At 42.1% G+C, this 19,281-nt stretch overlaps 2 protein-coding genes across 4 annotated transcripts; both read left to right on the top strand.

Moving 5' to 3' along the window:
* The first annotated feature begins 1,717 nt into the window (after positions 1 to 1,717).
* TRAF5 (TNF receptor associated factor 5) lies at positions 1,718 to 12,617 on the top strand. 3 transcript variants are annotated; one of them, XM_041413520.1, is made up of 11 exons: positions 1,718 to 1,834; positions 2,298 to 2,629; positions 3,763 to 3,820; positions 5,057 to 5,158; positions 5,500 to 5,664; positions 5,963 to 6,040; positions 6,406 to 6,480; positions 6,745 to 6,837; positions 7,785 to 7,925; positions 8,426 to 8,594; positions 9,103 to 12,617. In XM_041413520.1, the coding sequence occupies exons 2-11, from the start codon at positions 2,415 to 2,417 to the stop codon at positions 9,678 to 9,680; spliced, it is 1,674 nt and encodes a 557-aa protein (XP_041269454.1). In that variant the 5' UTR covers positions 1,718 to 1,834; positions 2,298 to 2,414; the 3' UTR covers positions 9,681 to 12,617. The 3 variants fall into 3 exon arrangements, with proteins under 3 accessions (XP_041269454.1, XP_041269455.1, XP_041269453.1); XM_041413521.1 differs by having other exon boundaries at positions 1,721 to 1,834; positions 2,256 to 2,629; positions 7,785 to 7,913; XM_041413519.1 differs by having other exon boundaries at positions 1,721 to 1,834; positions 2,256 to 2,629.
* Positions 12,618 to 13,138: 521 nt separating this feature from the next.
* On the top strand, positions 13,139 to 17,777 carry LOC121340711 (pre-mRNA-splicing factor CWC22 homolog). The gene is made up of 7 exons (XM_041413645.1): positions 13,139 to 13,427; positions 13,602 to 13,673; positions 13,907 to 14,044; positions 14,786 to 14,838; positions 15,429 to 15,512; positions 15,743 to 15,835; positions 17,230 to 17,777. The coding sequence occupies exons 1-7, from the start codon at positions 13,166 to 13,168 to the stop codon at positions 17,278 to 17,280; spliced, it is 753 nt and encodes a 250-aa protein (XP_041269579.1). The 5' UTR covers positions 13,139 to 13,165; the 3' UTR covers positions 17,281 to 17,777.
* Positions 17,778 to 19,281: the final 1,504 nt, after the last annotated feature.

Below are 19,281 nucleotides of genomic sequence, written 5' to 3'. Positions count from 1 at the left end.
GTTGATTTAATGAGCAGTGAGAGCTCTGGAGGAGTTTCTTGATGGGATTTTGGGCTGCTGACTGTTTCTTTTTAATGTGTTCCATAAATTTTTTGCCTAAAACGTGTCACTCCAGCTGGAGTTTTTGGAGTTAAGGAAGATCCCTAAAGGCAAAATGGGTAAAACATATAATTTTTTTTTGTTGTTGGGGTTTTTTTATTGTGTTTTTACACAGTGTGGCATTAGCTTGCTAAACCATACCATCAGATGAGGTAAGTGCTGGAGCATAATACGACTGGGGAAATTGTATGCCAAAAAAACGGGAAAGAGAGCAGCAATAAGAGAGAGGAAGGAAACTTGTTTCAGGGTTGTCACTGATCCACAGCAGAGTGAGTTCTTAGGCAGCTTATCCTGTGGGTGGTCCATGCTCTGGAAGTTAATGGTGACAGCTCTCCATCTGCCTTAGAAGCAGCAGGAACACTTTGCTGCTGGCATCGGCTACTGAGGCAGCCCAGACAGGAGACTGGTGATCCCTCAGGCTGCATTTTGTCATCTCTGGTTGACATGAGGAAAAGAGAATTGCTCCTTATTAGGTGTCAGGGAACCAGGAACTGCATTTTCAGAGGAGGAAAGATCAACTGTTTAAAAATGAAAGAAGCAAATGGACAACCCTGTCTGGTTTGAAGCAGGAGGCTGTTCACTTGGAGGGACCAAACAGGGTAATTTGCAAACTCCTGTTGGAATAATAAGTCTTTAATGGCTGAAATATGATTACAGTTCATATTCCTGAGGGCTACCAACGTTAGATGCTCAGTTGTGCTGGAGTATGTCAGACATTCAGCCTGGTGAAAGGCAGGGAGATTCTCACAAGCTGGGGAGGTGAATACTGTGTACAGCCACTAACAAGGGTGCTGAGTTACAGGAGCACTTAAATGTTGGCTGTGGAATACATTTTAATTGGTTAAGTGCTTTGGTGTGTTTTTGAATCAGGCACATTATCTGTCTGGAAGATTTCCTCGCCCAGTATGGATTGTTAAAGTAGAAAGGAAAATGGATGTTGTTTTCTGAAGCCCAAGGTGCTCTGTGGCAGCTCATTAATTGCTGCTTGTGTGGGCCAGGAGGCCACTGCAGCAGGGAGGAAGGGCAGAGTGTCAGCACTGGGCACACTGTTTCATGCCAGACACAAGGTTGTTAATGGTGATGTGCTGACCCTGCTTCCCTTCAAAAGCAGCAAATGGCCTCAGTGACCTTACAGGAGATGAGTAAGAGCTCTCAGACAGGTGCTGATGCCAGTAAGAGTGACTGCAGTGACTGACAGGGTGGGTGGTGCACACAGAGAAGAAATAGCATCCCACAATGCAGCTGTAAAACTGAGCACTTACCTCATGAAATCAGGATCTGGCAGCTCAGGTGTGTTGTGCTTTTGTACAGTCCTGTAAGGAAAACGTCTTGAGTGCAAAGCTGCTAGAAATGCCAATCAGAGTGGCTCTAGGGCTTGAGCTACTTGCAAAAAAAATAAAAACTGCAAGGTTGAGGGGCTGGTGGCAAATCTCGAGGTTTGTGGCTTAAGACTTGGAACAAATGTTGATGGTTTTTCCTATTGGAAGATTAACGTTGCATTCCTGTGCTGTGTATGAGTTGTGGTAGGTTGAAAGAAAAACTTATGTCACACTTCTGATTGCAACCCTGCTTCCTTTATTTTCTTCTCACCACTTCTTTCAGACAGAATTAATATAGCCAAAAACTTGCACATAATTCAGTAAAATAAGAGTTTACTGCTAGAAATGAATGATCAACAGGAAAACGAAAGATGTCAAGTTAAGAGGCTTCAACTCCTGTAACACCTAAACTGAAGGTAAAATCCCCCTGCTGGCTTCTTTTTTGCATGCTCCTTGCTTTGAACCACAAAGCCATCTCCTGCTTGAACCAGTGCAATGAACTTGTAAATTCATGTGGGTGGGCTCTACTTTAAGTGGAGACTTTCCTGGTGAACATTAAGGCCAAGACTTGGCCTCTGCTTTCCTCAGCTGTGTCTGAGACTCTTGTCGTTTTTTAAGGCTAAGAACTGCTGCAAGAAAACAAACAAACAAACAAAAAAAAAAACCACAAAAAAAACCCAAAACAAAACAAAAAAAAACTCCAACCAAACCATAAAAATCTCAATTCTGTGGAATAATTTTCAGATTGTGAAGCTCTTTTCCAAAGAAGTGTGCTTTGATGCTTGTAGCGTGATCTTTGTTTCGTGGTTCTGTGAGTGTTTTATTGTTCCTCCATAGCTGGCACCATGTTTCCCTCTGAAACCTGTGTCCCCCCTGCAGATGAGAGCCCTCCTGCCAGCAGCAGCCTGCTTCAAGCGGTAGCCGAGGCAGAGTGGCTGCCAGGGAGTGTTTGAAGAGCTTCTCCCTGCGTCTGCTTCGCTTCCCAGTGCAGCTCCCATGGCCTGTAATGAACCCGCTGCTCTCTCAGACATCTTCACGTGCCAGAACTCCTCCAGCACCAGCTCCCTGGACTTCGAGCCCGACACTGACTACAAGTTTGTGGAAAGCCTGGAGGAGCGGTACAAGTGCGCCTACTGCCACCTGGTCCTGCGCAACCCCCACCAGACGGGATGCGGGCACCGCTTCTGCCAGCAGTGCATTCTCGCTCTGAGGTGAGAGCAGTCTCCTCCCGTGTCCACAGGCTCCCCTTGTTCCCTTTCCTAAGAAAAGCAGCCCATGTCTTCTGTAAATCAGCAGTGAGTGCCATAATATTACCGACCCAGTGAAAGGCTGAAGGAGTCAATGGCAGGGCTCTGTTGAAGCCAGTGACTGCGTGCTCAGTGTTTGAAAGGTGTCTCTAAAGACCTTACCCGTGCTGGTGAGCCGCAGGGAAGTCAGCATAAAGAAACTGTTGATGTAAGCTGATAGTGCTGTGTGAGATGCTGCTGTGGTCTGTCTGTCTGCCGTGGTGCTCTTCAGAGGAATTTGCTGCATTGATGTCTCACGGTGTTGGTGGTTAAATTAGGCTGTGTTCATTTGCTTCTGTATAATTCCTCTGAATTTAGCAGAATTATAAACTGATGTTAATATTACCTGATCCTGCAGTCAGATCACAAGGCTGCTGGCATCCCTCTTGCTTGGTACAAAAGAGTTTACCCCCCAGACCTGTCTGGGAATACATAATGGACTCTTTGGTGTACCTGAGGACAGGATTTCATTTGGAAAGGTTGCAGAGGAGCCTCTTTATGTGGATGGATGTCACTAATTACCTTTTGTGAACTTTAGATGCTTCATGTTTGCTGCTTTGTCTCTGGGTTGACTCCTTCTGCACTGCCTCTATGACTGTTTTCCTGGATTTTACACAATTTCTATGCCTTTTAAGAAAGAAGCCATTAGATCTTTTAGTGCCATATCAAGGAGGGCACTGCTTTTACTAGACAAAGGCTGGGTTTAAAGCACACAATGAGATTTTTAGAGATATGACGTTTGTGATCTGCAGATGGTCAGACAGTGACAACGTTCTCTTAATTAAAAAACATCTTGTGGTTTTTACCATTGAACACTCTTAGGGCAAACTCTGCTTTCTGTTACGTATTCACAGTTACTGCTTTATGCCCTTTTTAAGCTGTTGGCAGAATTTGGCTGTGTAGTTGCCAGATGAAAGTGTTTTTAAAGGACTTTTTTTAGTTGTTTGTTTTTATGCTATCTACTGCTGACTTCTGTCAGAGTCAGATTATAGCATAGCCCAATTTCATAAAATAAATTGAATTTCCTGTGGGTTAACACGACTCTTCTTTTGATCTAGGGAGTTAAATGCAGTACCTACCTGTCCTGTCGACAAAGAAACAATAAAAATGCATGAGGTAAGTAGCTATAGTTTTATTTCTGCAGTCAGCATTTACATGGGAAAGGCAAGACAGCTGAGAACAAGGTGGCTTTTAGTCCTCAGGGCAGAGCAGGTTTTTTTGTCTCTGAAATAATGCTAAAGGAAGCAGTCTACTCAGTGATGCTCTCCCAGAAAGGGATTATGGCTGTCTAGCTTAAGCTTCATTTTATACCTCACGTTCTAAAGTTATTTCCTCTTTGTCCTGTGTATTTCCAGTGAAGTGTTGAAGAATTTCACAAAGTTTTGAATCCTCCCAAGTCACCAGATGTCTGGTTTTTTAATGGAGATTTTACTAACTTTCTTTTTAAATGCCCCACCTTGCTGGGATATCTTGTTTATCTGATTGTTTTCGTTTTAACTTGGCTATAATTTACTTTCTTGATTATCTCCATTAGATCTCATTAACCCTGAAGACCTAGTTTACTTTTGGGCAACTTTTAGAGGAAAAGAGAGATAATCCTTTTTATTTTGCAAGCTATTGTTGCTTTTGGTTGTTTTGTTTTATAATGGATTAATTTGTCCTTATTTATCTTCTGAAGCTTAAAAGTATACTATATACTGGTCCTGCCAGAAATTTTCCAGGGAAATAAAATGTCTCCTTCCTCTCTCTCCGAATCCTGATAGGAAATTATAATCAGACCGTCCCCAGGATTTTTGTTTTTCATTTGTCATCTTCCACTTCTTGCAAATTTTGATGACAGCAATGCGGGAAGATCTCGAAATAAGGCTGAGAGTTTGCTCTGGGGGCTTCATTTGTTTACAGCTGAGAATGGTGCTGCTTCTCAGAGGTGACAGAAAGGATATCTCAGCATTGCCTCCATCTCAAAGGCACTGCTTGAACATGGTGGAGCATGCACAAAGCTGGTTTGGCTTTTGGAGCCTGTTAGCTCCAGCTGCTTTCTTCTTGATACAGGCAGGCTCTGGCAGTGGTTATACAGCTCCTGTGCTACTAGTCCTGCTGGTTGTGGGATGGATCAGCATCTCTGGAATAACTATGTGGGGGAAAAAAAACCTGTGCTTACTAGAAATGTTATAAATGGGTGAATTTATAGTTTCAATACAAATTTTCAATATGAATTATCAATAGCCATACTCACAATTGTGGTTGTCTACGCATGAACACCTAGAAGATCTGCAGTGATGTTTTGTTCTTTTATATTATTTATAACATCTCATGTGACTGCATATTAAGGCTGGTTTGCTTCCTTTACAGGTATTCAAAGATAACTGCTGTAAAAGAGAAGTACTCAACTTGCATGTGTTCTGCAAAAACTTTCCTGATTGCAATTCAAAAGTAATTCTGGGGCGATATCAGGTTGGTTTGCTTGATCAAATTTTGAAGCCTTTGATTTTCATGACAGCTCTGTGTATTTATGATCAGCTAAATTCCCATGATTGTCTTCAGAGTTATTGTAGCAGCGTGGTTCAAGTACAAAGATTATGACAGCTATACGCTGTAAGTAGCATATATTACAGCTTTTAGCTTGTTCCAGCTTTGCCTTAGGGTTGTTTTTTAATAAGAACTATTTGCTTTATGTAGCCTTTGTAAATCGCAGTGTTCGTTTGTATTCTGAATGCTTAGGTGATTGTTGATTCGAGGAAACCTGCCAGGTCACTCTGGCCATTTGTCATTTAACCTGCTGCTGTGTGTTGCAGGAGCATCTGCAGCAGTGTTTGTTTGAAAGTATGCAGTGCACTAATGATGGATGTCAGGATCGAATTCTTCGCAAGGACCTGAAGGAGCACTTGAGCCAGCACTGTAAATTCCGAGAAGAGAGGTGCCAGTACTGTAATACATATGTGGTGTTAATTAACATAAAGGTAAGATTATGAAGCATTCCTGGGAATCCATCACCTGTTTCCCCTTGATATTGCTGAGTAAAAAGTTTCCAGCATTGCAATGGCACTTAACTCCTGAAACAAAATTTGGCTGAATAGCTGAAGAAGAAAGTATAATAAACATGCTTTAAATCATACCAATTATTGATGCTCTCTTATGAACAACAAAGTGATATGTTACTTGCATTTGTATGTTTGGGATAACTTTTTGCATAGCTTCCTCTGTATATACTACTTTACAAAAATTAAAGCCGTTGCCTTGTTCTGTTTTCTTCTTCAGAATCATGAGAAAAATGACTGTCCTGATTATCCTGTGCCTTGTCTCCAAAACTGTTCGCAAATAATTCTGAAAAAAGAGGTACTATTATTTTTTTTCTGATACTGCAATTCAGCAGATCACATAAATTTATGAAAACTGAAAGCTGCAGACCACATTGGCCCGTGCCAATAAAATTTGCTCTAAGAGTTTCCTTTGTTCAATCCTAAAAGGGCTATATCTCCCATCTTGTAAGTGGATTATTCTGTCACTGCAAGCCATTGCTTGCAGCATGGAAAAATATCTGGCTTGCTTATTGATTCTGAATATTCGTTTTCCTGGAAAAGTGATTGGTGGTGTCATGACAATGGCCTTTATTCACCCTTTTTGCAGGCATTTAGATTTTATTAGTGCTTCGAATTACTAAGTATTTATTTAATCACAAACTGCTTCTTTAATACATGCAGATTGAAAAGCACCATGCTGTGTGTCCTGAGGCAGAAGTGGACTGTCCATATAAGCAGTACGGCTGTCATATAAAGGTACTGTTTTACAAATCTTTGTACCAGGACTGGACTTTGTCTCCCAAACCATCAGAACAATTAAAATAACCAATTTATGTCCTTTCACAATCATTTCTGCTGGCTAGGCTGAAATGCTAGAGAATCAGGATTGCCCTTCCCTCCCTTTCGAGGCATAAAGGAGACATTTTGAATGTTTGCATCAATAATTTTTTTACCAACAGCTTCAAAAATCTGCTTATCTTATTATTTTATTCTTTCACTTTCCTCCTCTGCCTCACTAAGGTTAAAAGAGGGAAACTTGCTGAACATGAAAACAGCGCCCTGAGGGAACACATGCTGCAGATTTTAGACAAGAACTCCCAGTTGGAAGAGAGGGTAAGTCATTTTAATGAGCACTCTTCAGCAGTTCTTGACTGGTTAGAGGATGATACGAGATTCTACATTTGTTGCCTGGTTTAGATCAGGTGCATTTTAAAAGACTGTTTTTTATGGTTTTTCACACCTCAGAAGACAGAATAACTCTTCTAGTGAAGCCAGAAAATTGCAGGGAAACCTCTCTGTACTCAGGCACATATATTCTCCACCAGGCACAGTGGGAGGCTCCTTGCTATTGCTCACCTCATTTGCTTTCAGTCTCTGCTTCACACTGGATATGAGGTTTAGAGATAAAGTATTTTAAAGTTTAACTGACTGGCCATGTTGCTCCAAAAAGCAGCCTTTAGGTGCCCAGGTCACCCGCTCTGTGTGGAGGCAGCACAGAGGACAGCAGAGCCCGTTGCAAGCACCTCTCTGCTCAAGACCACTTCTTTGGCTCCCAGCAGGAGACACTTGCTGTAGGCCCAGTCCTGTTACTGAATGGATCCAAGCTGACAGAGGACTTAGTCTTTGCTTGTTTATGCAAGAAATGAGTCCCAAACTGCTAAGACTTGGTTTTGAAGTGTGTATCCCTCACTGACTCATCTCTTCTGCTGGTTAGACCTCAGCAGAGATAAAAAATGCATATACATACACATGCACCTGTGCATGTAAATATATATTATCCCACTATAGAGCTGAATGGATCATCACAATGGAAATGAGAGCTAGGAGCCTCTTTGCACCTGGAGCCACACAGATCTGCTCAAAAGTCTGATTACCTTATGTGCAGTTCTTGCCAGTGCTTATTCACAAATAGTGAATTAAGGAGTGCTCTATCTAGCTCACTTAGAGGATTTGCATTGTAAACTTTACCACTGTCTCTTATATAGTCAGATACATTATAATGTCTTCATTGTATGTTTTGGTGTTCCTTGGCATTTATACTCTGATTTTTCCATCCGTAGATATCTGACTTGTATAAGAGCCTGGAATGTAAAGAGATTAAAATCCAGCAGCTAGCAGATGCCATTAAGAAGTGTGAGAAAGAATTCAGACAGTATACACAACTGTTTGGTAACAATAGCAACTTGATGGTAAGCACTCAGGTGAGACATTGATTTTACTTTTTTTACCGATTGCTTTTTTGCTTCCTGAAATATATTTCTCCAGTAATAGTTGTTATTAATAGCACAGCAATAACAAATCTCTCCAAGACATTTTTTTTTACAATATGGTATTGTCTTTTCATTTTAATCGATACAGAAGTTTGGATACATGACCTGGGCAAAAAGCACAGTATAAATCCTCATGGTCAGATGCCCAGGGCAAATGTGCAGGTGTAAATTTGAATAATGAGTTGAACGAAGTGGTGCAGTGTGAATGGGTTCTGAAAGAGGAATGGCTTCTCAGTCTGTAAATGTGCTGAATTAATCATGAAGGAGCACTGGGATAAGTTCCTAAGCCAGCAGAGCACTTTGAATGCATCATATTGTTGCTACTGCTGACACGTTAAAGACTTCACTATCTAATTCAAAGCAAATATCTGGTTTTATGGATATCTCTTGTCTCTACGTCCCACCCTCTTCCAATGGCATGAACTGGGAAGGCTCTGGCCAGTCACCTGGATAAGTCTGCACGCCTGGAATCACAAGTGAAACAGCTAATACAGATGGCAAACCAGCAGCAAAGTAAATTAGACCTGCAGCCCCTGTTTGACACAATTGAAACGGTGAAACAGAAGATTGCCCTGATGGAGACGTACGACCAGCGCTTGGGTATGTTGGCACTTCCCTGCACAGGTAGGGGGGTTGCTGATTTACTGGTGGCTAAGTAGAGGCTTTGGTGCTACACTCAGGCAGTTGGAGCTCTTCACTAGAAAGGGCTTTCTTCTTGCATTCTGAGACCAAACTCTGATGGTGTGCGCAGTGTTCTCCCACCTTTCTCTACTGCACAGTGTCTCCTGAACTCCAGTGACACTGCAGGGCCACAGAGACAGAGCCTTGGTTTGGCTCCTGCACTGTGATGGAGGCCATGGTGCTATTCAGGCATTCACGATTTATAGTTGACAGCTTTTCTTATTCAACTACCAGCTGCAATTACATTTTTAAAAAGTTAGCAGCTGTAGTTCATAGCCTGTACTCAGGCTCGGGTAGATCAGTTTTGCCAGCTTGAGTTTGGGAGTCTGGGTGCTTGTTTTATCCAGGGCTCTGAAAGTTTTATTTTACCAAATGTCTCTCTCTTTTTTTTTTTTTCCTATTTCTTTTTATTTCCCTCTTCTCTCAGTTGTTTTGGAAGATCAGTCCAGCAAACATGATCTCCAGATCAATATACACAAAGCACAGCTCAATAAAAATGAAGAACGATTTAAGCTTTTGGAAGGCACGTGCTACAATGGGAAATTAATCTGGAAAATCACGGACTACAAGAAGAAGAAAAGAGAGGCAGTGGAAGGCCGTGTGCTGTCCATAGCCAGCCAGCCCTTCTACACCAGCCGCTGTGGGTACAGGTTGTGTGCCAGGGCCTACCTGAACGGGGACGGCTCGGGAAAGGGAACGCACATCTCCCTCTACTTTGTGGTCATGAGGGGCGAGTTTGACTCGCTGCTGCTGTGGCCTTTCAAGCAGAAGGTTACGCTTATGCTTTTGGACCAAAGTGGGAAAAAAAATCACATTGTGGAAGTCTTTAGAGCTGACCCCAACAGCAGCAGTTTCAAAAGGCCGGATGGAGAAATGAATATTGCCTCCGGCTGTCCGCGCTTTGTGCCGCACACCGTCCTGGAGAACACAAAGAACACCTACATCAGAGATGACACGCTCTTTTTGAAAGTGGTCGTGGATCTAACTGATCTGGAGGAATTGTGAAAAGCGTGTCCTGTAAATGTGATTGCTGTAAGCATGAAGAACTGCTTTTGTGGTGAGCACCAGCCATGCAATAGCAAATTGTCACCAGTTAAGCTACTGAGAATGTTTCATGGCTTTGGACTACAGGACAGATAATGAATTGCCAAAGCATCAGCCTTTCTTTTCTACCCTTTTTTCCAAGACTGCATTTTTAAGGCAGCTAGAAGTCCAGGTTGGTGCAAACATGCATTCAATCCAGATTGGTTCAGTCCAGGCTGGGGGGAATGCTTGGCTCCCATCACCAGACTGGTATTTGGAGATTAACCTCCTCCAGTAAATTCCCAGGAGCCCAGGCAGGCCTGTGGGCTCCTCTCCCTCACACAGAAGTGAAGCCATGCCCAAACACACAAGTGCATTTCATCTGTCTGCAATGGAAACATTTCAAATGTTAGCAAATTTGAATCGATGTGTCTTGATCCCTCCATCTCCTAGATTTTTGAAGCAGGAAGAATGGCTTCAGTTAGGCAGGGAAAACATTTGCCAAGTATCTTGCTTCTTTTTTATTAATTATGTTTTTCCAGAAAGCCCAGAGGAAGGAGCCAATGCCTCTTACCTTTTTAGCCTGTTTTTTCAGCTGCGCAGAGTACCCCAGGTCACAACAGCTTTCTTGTGTCCCTTCCACTCCTGCCTAGTGCCTTGGGACTGGTTTCCATTGGTGGTAAACATCCACAGTCCCCATCTGAAGCCAAAAGCTGCAGGTGCTTCTCACCTCTCAGGACATGGCCAGAGGCAGGGCACTCAGCCAGCTGCCAGCTCCTGGCTGCACTGCTGGAAGAGGGGCAAAATTCCTGTTCTTTTGCATCCACATCTGTGCAAAAGAGATATTTTCTAGCCTTACCAGCTCTACAAAAGGCAGGAAGAGCTTGGGGAATAGCTCACTTATATAACATGCACTTTTCCTCTCTCCTAGAAGTTTGGGGAAGAAGGGGGAAAATAGATTAGGGAGTGAGGTTGCTGTAAGAACCCAGTTTTGACAATCAGTGCAGCTTTAGTGTTTGTCAAAGGATGACACAGCTACTGACTGTGATGTCTGAAGATCTTAATTTGTATTTCAAGTTCCTTCCATATTGCAAAGGAATGTGTGCATTGTACAGGGTTTATTGGAGACACACTAAAACCACCAAGGTCAGGCACTGAGGAACAAATGACTCAGAACACATGTGCCTTTTTAAAGCCCTTTGGGTGCCTGTAAGAGGGATGTAATTTTGCATGCTCAGTGATTTTGTTATTACAAATGGAAGAATTTTGCATCTCTCATCTCTTACAGGTCAGGTAGGGAAACACCACAGCATTATCCATTGCTCCACAGCTTATCAAGAGACAGCAAGAAACTAAGCTGGTTTTAGAGTAAGAGTAAACTAGGCAGGATAAAAATCAAAACAGGGCACAGACTGAAAGGCGTAAGATAGAAAATTCAGGAGGGCGAATGTGGTAAAATGAAAAATGTTCTTCCTGTGAGGGATGTTGATAACAATCTAAATAATTCAAGGATTAATACCAAGATGAAGGCAAAATACTTTATTTTTTATCTGCAATCTTATTGCTAGACATTCACTTTCTCAGATGGTTTTCAGACAATAATTCAGACACATGTATTTTCTAACTCAGGGGTGGAGGGGAAGAGACCTTAGTAATCTGTACCTCATGGTGGGTTAGCACATGCAAAATCTTTGTTTTGATCTCGGAGTCCTTTTTGTTTTATAATGTCAAGATGTACTGAGCCACCACAGGGGCTTTCCATGTTCCCGGGACAGATTGTGAGGAACAAATTTTTTTCTTGTGTACCACCACCATTGACCACAAGAGTCATTTCAGCTGTAAAACAGAAATGGATGAATTGGGCGTAACACTTGGTTACAGAAAGAGCAGGCTTGTTTTGACAGTGGTGTGCCATTCTGTGACATCAGCCCTGAGTCTGGATTTCATGTCGTTTATTACTTTAATATTTGTCATGTAACCCTCAAAGTGACACAACTTCCATAATAACCACTAATAACTGATGGGAATGTACCCTCCGTGTGTCCTGGGGCTCTCCAGTACACAGAGTGCTAAATACAGAAAGTGATAAAGAACTCAGACAAACAGGGGAGGCAAGATAAAAAGGATGTGTCTGGTCTGTATCCTGGCAAATTCCCAGCTCTCTCTGCCTCCACCACCCCAAATGTAAAATGGGGATAATAATACTTGCAGAAGTGTTAGGGCTATTTAAATGTTTATGAAGAAGTTTGAGCATGAAAAGAGCTAAGTATTGTTAAAACTCCATTTCCAATTGTTAGAATAGGTGATGGCATAGTGATGTGGATAAGTGTTTAGTGTTTTCCTAGACAGATTTTGGAAGCATGTTTGGATTTAGGCAGTTCCTACTGCAGTCTCTCCTCTACCTACTGGTTGGGTTAGGTTTTTGCCATGAATATTCCTTTTAAAATTCTGAAGCACAAATTCATCCTGGGTGATGGAAACATCCCTTTTGAAATACTGCCTGTTTTATAAAGAATTAGTTGAGAAAATTTTTTTAAGACAACTTTCTTTAAATTTGTTCTTTTTGGTACAGAAATTAAGAGATTTATGTTAAAATTTTCAGTGATTTTTTTACTGCTTGTAAACAGGGTTTTAAACTTCATCCCATTCCTAATAAAGAAAAAATGTTGAATAGCATGAACTGTCAGGAAGAATTTTGATGTTGCATGAAGAATACCAAAAAACTTTTCAATAATATTGTACTGGGTAAGTAACCAAAAGAGCATAGGGTATTTCTACATCAGTGCACCATATGTTTCTAATGTATTTATTGATAGTTTGTAGTTGTTTGAATATCTCTTACTACAACAGAGGCATTTTTCTTGCCGAATGTCTTTACTGTGTACATAAACTAATGTAACAATAAATAATTTTATCATCCTTCTGGAGGGACTGTGGCCTATATTCCTTTTGGCTGGACTGAAGCAGACTTTTAAGGATGTGGAGTACTGGGCATTTGCTTACACTAATTAAAAAAAAACAACAAAAACAAACCAACACTGCTTGGAATCAATGTGCTTCATGGCTATTTAGGTTTGCACTTAGATATGTTCAGATATGAACTAAGATAGATCAGATTAATATCCTCGCGGTCTGAGGATGCACTGCGATGATAATTTGTGGTTGGGCCGGCTTTGGGCTCAGCGGGGCTTGGATTTGTTTCGGTTCGGAGCAGGAGCTGTTCCAGTATCCCACGACCAGGGCGTGCTTGGGAACGCGGGGCCTTGCAGAGCCGGCAGGGCCAAGCCCGGCGTGCCGCCAGGCGCTGCGGGGGCCGCGATCCCCGCTGCCCGCGGCTGCCGTGAGGGAGGGAGGGCAGGAAGCGGCGGCGGGCGGCCCCAGCCCTTCCGGGTCGCGGGCGGAGCCGGGACGGCCGCGGCCGCAGCGCGGGTGGGTCGGGAGCCCTGGGCGGCCGGGGAAGGGTGGGCATGGCCGGGCTGGAGCGCGGGGCCCTCCGGCCGCTGGGGGCCCAGGGCGGGATCCGTGATGCGGCGACGGCCCGACACGTAGGTGTGGGTGAAACCCCCCTGGCGTCTGCGCCAGCGACACCCGGTCGTGGGTCTGGCCTCCGGTTCCTGGTGCAAGGGGATGAGCCTGAACGTGCTTTCCCCCGCAGTAAGGCGCAGTGTCATGGGAGGGGAATGTGCTCCTGTGCCGTGTGCCCCGGGATGAGCCTGCTGGAGCGGGAAGGTGGGACTGGGTGACCCCTCTGTGGTCCCTTCCAACCTGTCCCACCCACCTTGTGCTTCATGGCGCTGCCCTCAGGCGTGCTGGCTCGATTCCTCTGTTTCTGAACTTCCCGCCCCCTCACCGCCACAATCTTTTGGAAATGATGTTATTGAATGTCCTTTTGCCTCTGACTAGATATGGATAACAGGAAGGATGAAAAAAGCAGGACGCTGTGTGCAACCTCAGAAGAAGGGCTGAAGGCCCGAGGTGGGTGCTGTGATCTGTTGCTGTTCTCTGGTGTTTATGTGGTTTTGTTTGTGTGTTGCCCGTTGGGTCATTTACCGGTTTGCTTGCTTGCTGATGCCAGTAGACCATGGCATACTGGAAGAGCGGGGAAAAAAACACAACCAACCTCTCAAAGCAGGGGTTTATTGTGTTTAAATTCTACTAAGAGTCATTTCTGTAGGCCACAGTTACTAGTTGCCTTGTGTTGCCCTAAGGAAAGGAAAAAAGGAAGCGAAAGCGCAGCAGAAGCAGATCCTCATCTGTTTCGTCCACATCGTCTTCTAGCAGTACATCCACTTCTTCCTCCTCATCACGCTCATCATCAAGATCATCTTCTTCAAGTAGTAGTAGAGGTAAGCTGTCTCCACATGCACATGATGTTTTCCAGTTTTGACAGCACTCCTGAGAGCATTTAAAGCTTGTTTTAGAAGAGGTGAAACCACCACAAAGTGACAATGCAGAATACCAGTGCTGCTTATTCAGGGTGTTTCTCTCATAATCCTTTCCTGTTGTGTGTAGAGGTGCCACTGCACACACAGTTTGCAATGTACTTAGGTTAATTTGAATTCCTTCTAAAGAGAAACTGCATTCAGATAAATGTTACTTGGTAACAATATGCTGTATATATTTAAGCCCCTCAATTTGTTGCATTTTCAAAACACCGATGTTTTTTACTTCACCAGTCTATCTAGACCAGAGTTGTGGGTTTGATTTAGCCCTGCTTTGGTCTTAACATTTCAAGCATTTAACTTTGAGGACTCAGGTGAAGCTGGCACATCTGCAGAATCAGTAAATCAGGTATTTTCAGTTTCCATGTTAGTCCAGTAAGTGGCAGTAACCCAATGTGTTCTCTTTCTCAGGATTAGTTCAACCTGTGTCTATATATATATATATATATATATATATCTATATATCTGAACTATAGCACAGGATTAGTTCAACCTGTGTCTATATATATATATATATATATCTGAACTGTAGCTCTCTCTTTGTATGTTTCACATTTCTCTGTCTTATCTGTAAAACTAATGCCTTTTTCAGAATGCTAAACTTACAGGGTTTGATTTTGTTGTTTATTTTTTCCTTCATTTTAGATTCTCCTAAGTCTAAGTCAAAGAAAAAGAAAAAAGAAAAACATAACAAAAAGGTAAAAGTTTACAAAGATAAGTAAGTAGTTAACAAACAAAACTGTTCTTTATATTTCAATAACCTTAAATGTCATGTAAGACAATGCTTTTTTCTGTGGCTTTGTACACCTAAATTATACTTTAAGGGTTGTGAACTGATAAATGGGCACTTGACTTTATCCAAAAGAGAAAACATTTACAAGGTACTTTTGCCAGTCATTACTGGTCCAGCTGGAGTTTAGAGTAGTCTCTGAAGAAAAGAGAAGTGGGGAATCTTGATAACTTTATAGAATTTGCCAGAAGAAATTATTTATAGTTGGTGAGAGAAGTGAATGGTAGATTCTTGCTGTTGTAATTTTTCTGTTCCATGTTCAGTGATTTATAGTGCAGTTACTTTAAAAGAGAGAGAATGGGGAATCAGACCTTTTCTGTTGCTCAGAGCCCCAAGGTGTGCTAACTCTGGTGTGTTACTTTCTGCTACTTGTCCAGTAGTGGTAAGGGCAAGCAGACGTGGCTGTCTTGACCGGAGTGACCTTGAAAGATCTTGTGGGTTTGGGGGTTTTGCCCTTGTTAGTCTGTAAGCATAAGAGTGTATATCTTATTCTTGTAGAAAAGGAAAAAGGAGAACAAAATGAAGAAAAAGAAGGAAAAGAAGAAAAGGAAAGAGAAAACAGGACCTGTCCAGCTTTCCAAGGTATGCTGGTCTGAGTGTGAAGCCCTGTTTTCTTTCTCACCTACATACTTAATCCATCCTGTCATAAAAATGTTTATAGGATCACCAGTTTGGTCATCAACCAGTAGAAACCTCTCTCTGTTGTTGTGGACAGTAAGGAAGTATAAAAGATTATTGTCTGTAATTTTACATAAGATTTGTAATGGTACTCATCAAAGCTTATGTCTTTTTAACATGTGATCTCATTTCAGTTCTTCAAAAACAAAAAGAAGAACGAAAACTACAGCATGATAACCGGAAAGAAAATTAAGATGAAAATAAAGAAGACTAAGGAAGATATAGAGGTAAGAGTTAATTAGTCTAAATGTTCCTAAGAAAAAATGCTGTATCTTTTAATATTTTTCTAATAGTAGTTTTTGTAGAAGAGTAGGTCTTGCAGTTAAGAGTTGTAAACTGAGTGTAACTTTTAGTGTGGCTGTGAAGCCCTCTGAAAAATACTAATTCATTCTTTTGGCAGGTTTTATATTATGAAGGGACTTGTAATACTCAGTCATGAGCAGATAAACCAAAGGATGCTTGTGTAGGTTCTTTGAATTTCAGCCTATAATCATTAGCCATTTTGTAGGTTTCTCTTACACTGGTGTTAATTGTACTCATCTTCTTTCAGTCCCTTGTGATCTGTTGTGATAATTGCTACTTCACTGTTCTTTTCTAATACTTGCAAGACTAGCCTTGATTTAGAGAAGAATTTAAAAAAACCCAGGTGTATTATTAGGACCACATGCTCCTGCATTTTCTCAGAGCAGTCAAATGTTTTTGCTGAGATACCCTGGGAAATAAATACCATGAATAATAGTGTGTGCTATAGCTATGGATGTTTGGACTCAGCACTTAAAATAATACCGTCACTCTTCAACACCCTAGATGACCTGCAGAGGGCTCTGGAGCTGGTCGGGAAGTGTTACTTCCTTGAGGTATCCAGCTTGGCAGATTCAAGTTCAGCCCTAGTAGTTCATTCTACAGCTGGCAAAGCAGTCTGAGCATTCTTGAGTTAAATTTGACTGAAAACACATTATCTTCACTCTGTGACACCAAAGTGTGTGTTAAATTATGTTGAATGTTCGCTAGTTCTGTTCCAGTAGCCTGCTTGTTACAATATCTGATGTCAAATACTTGATGTTGGTCCTTTTTTTGATTGAGGCCTGTGGTCTTACTGAATTGAACAACATCCATCAATATTTAAAGATCCAATAATTTTTTATGAAAAACTCTGGAATTGACCAGTTGGGCCGTCTCTTTTGTGAAGAGAGAACCCAAATTCAGGGTTCTGTTATCCGGCATAAGCTGCTGTATATGCACACGGTGGAAAAAAGGTATTCCCCAAAGCTCAGGACTTTCTGTGAATACAGTGAAAGTTGCCTCAGCCACCAGAGAGGAGCATCTGTTGTGCTTGTGAGTTCTCTCCTGGGCAGGCTGTGAGCTGCAGGATGACAGCCCAGTGGAGCCTCCTTAGGGAGCCACTTAGGAAATGTCTCCTGGAATAGTGAGACATTTGTCTCCCCAGAAGCCATGCCTGGCACTTCCCTGGGCACCCAGGCCTCACTGGTCGCTGGTTAGACCCAGCTCTGTCAATGGCACTTGCTTTGGGATGTGGAAACCCCACAGAAAACAGGGATCTGTGGCTTTGCTCCTGAGTACAGGTCTGCTCAACCACTGCCTCTGCTTTTCTGCTCTACAGAGAGACCGGAACCGTGCCCAGCTACTGGAATTTCTGAACTCTGCCTTGTAACGGGAAGAGTCCTCACCAGGGACAGGTAGATGTACCAAGCCAACCATCATCCTAGCAGAACACTAAAGAGAAACTCAGGGAAAAGGACACCAAGTTGGACAAGACCAGACCCTCCTACTGAGAAGAAAATTGGCATGTCCTTTTTTAATGGCAAAACACAGAGTAGCTAATAACTTGTTAAGGGAGATCCATGTCCTCCTTTTGAGATCCTACGGTAATAGCCAGGCTGTGGTGTTTTAGAAAAGCCCAAGTGTGTGTTGTTCACAATGATAAGAAATGACACACTGAAGTCCAGCAATGTAATTTCTATCTTAACTGCATGCAGAATGCACTCTTAATTTCAAATGTCTTAATTTTTCTAGTAGTTTAAGCAGAGTATTTGTAAATGTTTATTTTAAAGATGAGATGTTTCTTTTATGTATTTTTTTTCTGGTAGTGGTTATGTGTATCATAAAGAGCAAACTGACCTTTGTAAATAGAACATCCTTTTACATAAATGATTTTTTTTTTTGAAAGTTCATTCACTAATATATTGTTTTCTTTCAGAACTCAATATGTGGTATTTCTCTGGACAGTTTATTGTTCTCTCTCATTAGAAAGTGTAACAGCAAAATACTCTAGAGCAACAATGGTAGCAAATTATTTTTATCCTAAAATAGAAGCAGGAGAAAGGTCTCTGGTTTTGTTTGTTTATCTGAATCAGTTGTTCAGTTCATAATAGATAGTTTACCCCCCACATCTGGAGTTGCAGTCCCTGGACTGAAAGCTCTAGAGTTGTGGCCTGCTTTTCTGATCCTGTGAGCCGTGTATCAAATCTTTCTCTTTGAAGTGCAGCAAGGCACATACCTTAGTCTGATGGAGAAAGAGCTGTGGAACGGTGTTGAGGCAGGCAGTGACAGTGACTTTACGGGTCTGCTGACAGTCCCTTGTGAGATGAGACAGGGCTGGACAGGCTGCAGGAGCCCAGCACAGCTTGTGGGTGTGCCAGCTGTGGTAATTTGCTCAGAGCCTGCACTCTTCCTTCCACATCCACTTGACTCTTGGTTACCCAGCAGGCCCCTCTGTAATAACCCTGCTGTGGGAGTTCACTTGAATCACTCGTGAAGCTGGTGCTCCTCAGGAGCTACGGTTTAGAAATGCCTGAAGGAAGGACTCAAGGGGAGTTCACTTTGAAAAAAACATTAAGTGTAGAGCAGTGAGAGTGAGGGGAGTTCATTAAAGAGCAAATGGAAAACTGTGTCTGTGTCTGCTACAGTGTTTTGAAGTAAACCTGAAGATTTGTACCATTGCTCAAGGGATAATTTTATTACTGTTTTAATGTGTGAAACCTTCTGAAGATGCTAGAATCCTCTCCTTTCCTTAGTTTTCTTTTGTTGTGAAGCATTTTGTAGTTGTTTCAGAGATGTAACTCTTTAGAGACTAAAGCCCTGATCCAGCAGAGAAACTCCATACATTCTTATGAACATAAGACTTACAAAAACATAGGTAAGAAATGGAGTTTCCTTGACTTTTAATCCAATAATCAAAAGGATTTTTTGAAAGCACTGTACTGAAATGTCACTGGGGGAAAAAAAACCAACCAAACAAGAAAACCCCTTTTATTTATCATGGGGATTATGCTTTGATTTATGCTACTCTGGTATTTTCTAGCTAGTGATGTCAAAGCATCTTGCCCAGATAAGCAGCTTTTGTCTCTGGACTTTGCATAACAGGCTTAATCACAAACACACTCCTAGAAGACAGCATCCTTCCCATTCCCTAGGTTATATTCTGTGTAAAGATAGTGTAATTTTGGAAGACTTGGTGTGGGGTAGGGAGTAGAAATTCGGAAGATGGAAAGAAAATAGCAACGGGAAACCCAGAGATCACAGTTGTAAACAACTACATTGGTTGGAATGTTCATACTTACTTTAAATTGCTTTTTGTTTCAAGATCATAAAATCTCCTGCCCTGTTGTGCATTAGTAGGGAAAAGGCAAAGGGCCTTTAGTAATATGATGTG

The sequence above is a fragment of the Onychostruthus taczanowskii genome, unplaced genomic scaffold, assembly GCF_017590055.1.
Source record: "Onychostruthus taczanowskii isolate IOZ18803 unplaced genomic scaffold, ASM1759005v1 scaffold42, whole genome shotgun sequence".
Taxonomy (NCBI): Eukaryota; Metazoa; Chordata; class Aves; order Passeriformes; family Passeridae; genus Onychostruthus; species Onychostruthus taczanowskii.
This window is presented reverse-complemented; position numbering and strand designations above follow the sequence as displayed.

Bases quoted from the DNA above. Each gene is read 5' to 3' on its own strand.
- TRAF5 (XM_041413520.1), top strand. From the start codon at position 2,415: ATGGCCTGTAATGAACCCGCTGCTCTCTCAGACATCTTCACGTGCCAG. The intron at 3,821-5,056 runs GTAAGTAGCTAT...CTTCCTTTACAG, and splicing joins AAACAATAAAAATGCATGAG to GTATTCAAAGATAACTGCTG. The intron at 6,838-7,784 runs GTAAGTCATTTT...TTCCATCCGTAG, and splicing joins ACTCCCAGTTGGAAGAGAGG to ATATCTGACTTGTATAAGAG.
- LOC121340711 (XM_041413645.1), top strand. From the start codon at position 13,166: ATGGCCGGGCTGGAGCGCGGGGCCCTCCGGCCGCTGGGGGCCCAGGGC. The intron at 15,513-15,742 runs GTATGCTGGTCT...ATCTCATTTCAG, and splicing joins GACCTGTCCAGCTTTCCAAG to TTCTTCAAAAACAAAAAGAA. The intron at 15,836-17,229 runs GTAAGAGTTAAT...TCTGCTCTACAG, and splicing joins AGACTAAGGAAGATATAGAG to AGAGACCGGAACCGTGCCCA.